Source organism: Calliphora vicina, chromosome 4 (genome assembly GCF_958450345.1).
Source record: "Calliphora vicina chromosome 4, idCalVici1.1, whole genome shotgun sequence".
Classification (NCBI taxonomy): domain Eukaryota; kingdom Metazoa; phylum Arthropoda; class Insecta; order Diptera; family Calliphoridae; genus Calliphora; species Calliphora vicina.
Window position 1 is genome coordinate 45609907 of NC_088783.1, and position 7426 is coordinate 45617332.

Consider the following 7426-nt stretch of genomic DNA (forward strand, 5'->3'; position numbering starts at 1 on the left):
GAAAAATCCAAACAAGTTGGACATGGAACACCTCAAGGTGGGTTGAATTTTCCTCTACTGCGGATTCTTGTTGCTAACTAGATTCTAGTTGAATTGGAAAATAAGGGAATGAAAGAGTTTTCTTATGCATACGATGTCGTACTGTTGGTTTCAGTTTCGTTTCTTGGAAACAGTGAAAAATCCAAACAAGTTGGACATTGAACACTTAAGGGTGGGTTAAATTTTCCTCTACTGTGGCTTCTTGTTGTTAACTAGATTCTAGTTGATGTAATATTGGTGGTATCTTTCTGGATGAATGTGAGCAATATCATCAAGGCATTGGAAACGCTCAGCAACTGGGCCACAGAAAGTGGGCTGGACCCAAGCTATTGGTTCTACCAACTGTAAAGGCTATCAGATAATGCGAACTTCCTTCAATAGTTACTGCTGCAACTGCTTGGTCCGCCGGTGAAAAGAAACCGCTGATAATATTTTGAGATATTGTACATATTTGTGAGATATCTGGTACGAGACTTATCTTATTGGATACCTGAATTCATCAGGATTGATCTAGTCTTCATTTCACTAGCATCTAGACTTGGTCTAATTTTCTACGATCTCATTGAGCGGTGATGTCTTGTCAAAACGATATCATATAATAGATTCAATTAAGTGCTTGCCAATCAGAGGCCATATAGAATATACATTTTTGATGCCCCTACTCTCCTCTACAAAACACATTTATCTATATTTGGCTTATCTCTTACTTGACCAAAAAAATAGCATATTTATAAACAAGGTGTTGCAATACTAGGCGATCAACAGTAAACTTGGAGTAAAAAATGGTATTAAAATTTGAAGATTCTTAAAAAATTATTAATTTTGTTTAAATTCAATTATACTATTGTAACATTTCTGTGTAACATTTATTGCACCTTACTTGTGTATGATAAATTATTTCTAAATTTAATTTTTGTTCATTCTTTGATTCTTACTTACTGTCTATATGCCATTAATTCGGAATAATGCATATGGGGTGGATAATGAGATGCTGACAAAGGGCGTCATGATATACGATCTGGGGTATGAGATGGATGATGCTGTTGTTGGTTTTGCAGATGCTGATGAAGTTGATGTTGAGAGGAACTACTGCTATTATTACCACCACCAACAGCCGCATTACCGGCAGCACCATATAAATTCTGAGGCTGATGATGCGTATGCTGCTGCTGATGATGCTGCTGGGCGTGATGTTGAGCGGAAGTTTCATTTACAGTTACAGGTGATGACGAATTATTTCTTAACTCTAGTTCATTCGATGAAAACATTGTGGAAGCTTTTTGATTACCTATTAAAGGAGAACGGGGTGTTGCTACTGGTGGCGTGACCGAGTGTGGTGAATGGGATTCCGATGAGGGTCTTCTGCAGAAGGGATTGAGGCCATTAAAGGAAGATGCAGCCAGTAGGTGGGGAGATAGGTGTGGAAATCCTGATAGGCCATGTAAACCGGGGAATAACAAAGGATTAGCACCATGTTGCATTAAGAACCGCGGATCACTCATAAAGGCTGCTGTTGCAGCATCAGGAAATCCTGGTAGTGTGGTGGGTGTGCTAGGAAAATGTTGTTTAAGTGCCTCGAAATTAATGGGTGGCAAACCATGGGCCCCTGCATACAATCTAGCCAGAAATTCCGCCTGTAATGTAGTTGATATATTGCTGGTCGGTGATGAAGGATAATTTTTGTTATTATTCAAATTCATGGGTTCCGGCAAAGGATCCAAATTATGATTATCGCTGGTAGACAGTAATTTACGATGTAAATTCAAATTCGAGCTATGTCTATCACGACTTCTCTTCGAAGGAAAGGCGGCATTGCAACCATCAATGTTGCATTTGTGATGCAATTTTAAATGTTCATTTTGATAGTGGGTTTTGAGATGGAAATGGTTTTGGAAAACCTGTCCGCAGGCCGTACATTTTAAAGGATTGTCTTTGTCGATGGGCACTTCAGCTTCTTCCACTATACACTCGGAGCCATTGTGTTCCTCCGTGATGGTTGATAGAGATTTTGGTTGTTCTGGTTGGTTACAGTTTTTGGTGGTTAAATTTTCGGGCAGATTATTGTTGTCTTCTGCTGATATGTTTATTTTGAAATTATCTTCCATTAGCTCTTTTTTAATTCTCAAGTAACGATTTTCTTCCTCGGGTTCTTCGGGAGAGTTGTTAAAGTTGAGTGTGGGAGATGAGCATAAATCTTCTTTGGGTTCTTCCTTGATAACAGGCATTAACAGACCAGTGGCCATGCCGTTTTCTTTGAATTGTGTAGCTTCCTTTAAATTGTGCTTTTGTGTGGAGGATAAGTCTAGGGAGTGTTCTTGTTGTCCCTCAGCATGTAGTGGACTGTTTTGCTTTGGACTAGCCAAGTGCTTTTGGCTCTCTTCTTCTAATTCTCTAGGTTCCAATTTAACCGGGGTGCTGGCCAATAGAGTGTGTCTGGCTGTATCACTGGTGCCAGTACTGGGAGTCAAAGGCGGTGATGGCAGCACTTTAGCTCCCTCGTTTGAATGCTCTTCTGTTTTTCTAGTTCTTTTGGTTAAATCCAAAGACATAGTCTCTTCACTAGTCTCCTCTTTAATTGAGTCCTGTTCTCTTGCTTTGCACTTAACTGACAAATCATTAGCCATATCGTAATCATTGGAATTATCACAGGAGTTTTCATTTGATTGTATAGCGCAACGTACCGGATTTTGATTTTTACGTTTGCGTTTGCTCGATGAACTCATGAGATGACCACCGCCATTAGCCGAGTTCTGCAGCGATAAAGCATTTGAAGAGCTTTCATAATCCTCTCTCAAACTACAAGAATCTGTTACACTAAGGGTATCGTCATTGCTCTCTGTGCTATGTCGTTCTGCTGTGCTGCGACCATCATCCTCCACATCATCTTTCCTAAGCGAGTCTAAAGGTTTCTCTTTGGTTTTATAGTAATCAATAGGAGTTTTGGTATCGATAGATCTATCAAAATGATCTCGGCTATTATCTCCTAAGGTGGAAGTTGTTTCTTCGGCGGCATTGTCTTCAATACTGAAATCTTCGGAATTTGTTTTATCCAGCATACTATCACCCTCATCGCCTACCACCACAATGCCTTCGCCATCGTCGTCATCATCATCGTCATCCATGTCGCCTATATGTATGCCACCATCCATACCATCGTCATCATCATCGTCGTCACCCATAACTTCTGCCCCTGACATTTGCCTGCCCTCGTAACGATGCATTAAGGCATTGTCCATGTAAGCTCGTTGCATATAATCCGAATTATGTTTGTGATCTGCTAGAGAACCCATGGGATGGTGTCTCATATCTGGAGGGGGTGTAAGCATGGGGAAACTACCAAAGGGATTCAAGCCAGCCATTAAACCATTAGGTGGCTGCAATAACAGTGGATGTGGCTGAGCACTACGGCCATCGTGTGGTGAAATTTTACGTCTTAAGTGGGGAGAGTGTAATTTCGGATTGGGATTGGCACTGTGGCGATTGCGAGATCTCCGAGAACTAAACATCATATTGCAACCATCCACCGTACATTTGTGCATTTCCCTTAGATGCACAGCCGAGAAATGTATCTTCAAGGCTCCCTTATCACAAAATGTTTTCAAGCAAACATTACATTGCACTCTCTTCTTACCCGTCACAGGATTTATAAACTGTGTGCCTAAATTGGCAGGCAGCGAACCCCATTGCCTCTTGCCGGGAGAGTGAGTCTTTCGACTTGATCTTAAACCCGAAGTAGAAGATATTCGTGAAAGTCTTTGACTGTGCGTAGAGGAAGAATCGTGTTGCATGGAGTTTCTTTGACTACTGGTCGATTCCCTAAGATCTCGTTGACTTTGGTAATTGCTCGAGGAGTTTGTAACTGAGGAAGATGACTGCGTGACTGAGGATGTAGATAGAGATGATTGTGAAGCACTACGTACGGGCGGTGTGCGTCTGGAGGCAGATGATTCACGTAAATGATTCATGTCGGAATTTTTTGGTTTATCCATTTCTGGTGATTTTGAACGTATTAGAGGTTTACCCAATCCCAGTGAAGAGTTTAGACCAGGAAAATGCGATGATAGAAGACTGTGGGGCATAGGATTACCGGAAGCGGCGGCTGCAGCAGCTATTGCTGCCACTTGATTGCTGGTCAAGCCAGCTGGCAAACCTGAGCCAGTTGAGCTATTACCAGAGGAACTGGGAGAAGGTGGGTGTAAGTGAGGCATTGGTGGCGGAGGCGGCAAGTGGAAGGGCAAAGGGTGGCCCGACATAGCCATAGCATTAAAGAACTGATTACTTTGAGCAGCAGCAGCTGCTGCGGCGGCTACAGCAGCATTTTTCTCCGCAGGAGTTGAAGCCTCATTAATGCGCCGCCTGGCTTGAGCCAACATAGCGGCTTGTTGAGCTGCTTGCTGTTGAAAATGTTGGTGATGCACCAATTCACTGGGACTTAGGCGAGCTGGAGGTGGAAGACCCGGAAATGCTCCCAAGGCAGCTGAATTTATTTTGCGAAAATCAAACGGCTGCATATTCTGTAAATGACTTAAGGGATTGTGAGCGGCCGAGGCGGGTGATGTTTGGGTATTCGAGGCTGAGGATGTTGAGTTGTTATTGGAAGCACTAGAACTAAGCGTGGTATGTGAGCCCGTCATGCCGGACGAAGTCGAGCTAACACCGCCACCACCAGCCGGCGAGGCAGGATTACGAAAATAATTACTTAAGTGACCTGGTGGCGCAAGACCAGCATGTGCGGCATGACCAGTTGTACCAGCAGCTGCTGCGGCGGCAGATAGTTTCTGTTGCAATTGAAATTGCATTTGAGCATGAGCCATAGCGCTTAGATGCATATTCATGGGATGTGCAGCAGCTCGGGGTGGCGATGGCCGCCTACTTGGTGACATTACCATAGATGCAACTGAGGTATTCGAAACGACGGGTAGATTGTGTAGATTGTAGGCGTTGCTACACTTGCCAATATATTCGTGTTCCAAGTTCGTGCGTCTGGCTAATTGTTGTTGCTGCTGCTGATGCTGCTGTTGTTGTTGCTGTTGACGTTCGTAGCTGTAGGCAAAAGTTGCTTGTGCATGCGCATGTGCCTTTTTCAAATACTCCAACTCCAAGTCAGGCAATGTGTGCAAGGGTGGTGGTAACGGTAGACTGGCGGCTGCTGTAGGGTTTTGTGGCGATGATGATAAATGTTGTGCTGTATTGGTTGCGTTCGAGTGTCGCTGCTGGAAACCGTTGGTGTGTTGCTGTTGCTGCTGCTGCTGGTGGTGGTGTTGTTGGTGATGTTGATGCTGTTGATGATGTTGCTTCTCCTGATTAATATTCATTAATATGCTGTTTGCTGTTAGCTATTTTATTTAAGACTAGAAATATTCGTTGTTTTAAATTTTCTTGTTGCGGTTTCTTTTTCTGTTGCAGATATTGAGCTGGATTTTGTTGTGGCATGAGTTGTTTTTGTTGTTGTTGTGATCTATTGTTTTGTTCAATATTCAGCATTTTGTTCGTTGTAGAAGAGTATTGGGAAATTTTTGCTCAAAACGAGTCCAGTCGTTCTGTTGTGGGAAAAAATTCTTGGTGTGTTCAATGAAGTAGTTCTGCAATGAAAAGATTGGGGAAGGAGTGGATTAGTAAAAGTTGAAGAAAAATAAAAAAAATTGGATCAAATCAAAAGATTTGGATTTTAGAGCTGATAGATAAGAAACCTAAGATTTCGGATTCACAGTTTTGTGTAACTGATTATTTTCTTTTCACAACCCAAAAGAATCTGAATTCAGTCTAAACGATACTCGAATATTTTTATTTTTCCTCATATATTGACCCAGAACAAATTTAATAACAACCTTTGGCTTCAATCAATTACTTCCTAATGTTCTTAAGTCCATGTTACTGAAATCATTAGTCAGACATTCTGAATTTTAATTTTGACTTTACTGGAGTACCATTCTAACTTTAATGCTAAATTCCCTTAAACAAATTATAATTTCTTCAATACATATATTTTTGCAACTTAAATACAATGTACTTAAAACTATTGTAAAATTGTCCCATGTCATTTATAATATTTCATCAAACGACAACGTATGTAAGCATTTACAAGAACCCGTTTAATTCCCAAATCGCTTAAAAACCTCTTTGCAATTTTGCACAAAGCCAAATACATATAATCTGACCATATAATTTTATTTAAAGCTTTACGAGTCTAAATGTCATTTTTCTAAATAACAAAAACCTACTTACGTCTATCTACGTATTGTACTCTGTAGTAATTTTGTATGACTGTTTAGAGCAAAGTCATGACATTTTTCTCTTTTCTGTAGTAGTTATATTTTCTCAATATTGTTTAAATTGCCATTTGCATTTACAAAATTGTAATGTGTTGAATTAAGAAAGAAAAAAAATTTAAATAAATTGTATGAGTTTCAGGTATTTGTACGAATAATATCTTTAATCGCATTAAGCTTGTTTGGGCTGTAATAAACTTGACTTAAAAAATGATTTTCAGTTTGTGGTTTTGTTATACACTTCACCATGAATATTAAGTTTGTCATGTCGTTTGTGACTTTTGCAGTTTTATTGGAGACTTTTAATGCATAAATATTCTGGATTTTGGTTTATGAAATACGTTTTCCAAAGCTCTTAGATATCCAATGGAACCACAAGTAGTATCAATAAATCATATTTACTCATAAAAATGTTGATACTGAAAATCAGCAAAATGATCTATAAATGGCTGAGATATAAGCCAACAATCACGACTACCTCGATTTTGTGGCCTCGATATTTTGTCTATATCTCAGATACTAAGTTCTGTACATACAATATTGTTACGTTTTTACCTTTTAAAAACGAAGGTTTATATCCTTTGAATAAACCGGATACTTTTGATTGCAAATAAAAGTAGTTTAGAAGTTTAAAATTGTAACAAATCGTTATTTATTAAAATTTACACAACAATTTAAACGGTCACTCACTGTAAGTCAGTTAATTTGTCTTTGCTTAACGATGCTTCAAATTAGACTGGTTGGTGTTCTCACGGCCAATTTAAATTCACTGCATAACCATCTAGATGCTTCTTGAAAGCTCTAATTCTACAATGATCTTAACGGACAAAACTAGTATATTCGAATTGTAGAACTTTCACTAATAATGTTAGCAGCTTAAACATTTAGTGTTGCAATACTTACAAACATTGCTAATAACTGCGTATTTGACCCGAATTTGTTTCCAAAAAATCTTAATTAAAGTAAAGAGTACATAAGATTCGGCTCAGCCTAACTTGAGCACTCTAACTTGTTTTCATACATATATATTTTGAAGTACAAAGTGAGATTTAAATGAGTGTCGAGATATGATGACTGAGATACTCTGTCAATATTTATGACAATCAATATAAATGTTT

The 7426-nt window shown here is 39.5% G+C and overlaps 1 protein-coding gene across 1 annotated transcript; it reads right to left on the bottom strand.

The window, feature by feature from the left end:
* Nucleotides 1–897: 897 nt before the first annotated feature.
* Nucleotides 898–5605, bottom strand: disco-r (disco-related). The gene has a single exon (XM_065509745.1). The coding sequence runs from the start codon at nucleotides 5352–5354 to the stop codon at nucleotides 1044–1046; it is 4311 nt and encodes a 1436-aa protein (XP_065365817.1). The 5' UTR covers nucleotides 5355–5605; the 3' UTR covers nucleotides 898–1043.
* Between the last annotated feature and the right edge of the window lie 1821 nt (nucleotides 5606–7426).

Coding starts and splice junctions, on each gene's coding strand:
- disco-r (XM_065509745.1), bottom strand. CDS start 5,354: ATGAATATTAATCAGGAGAAGCAACATCATCAACAGCATCAACATCAC.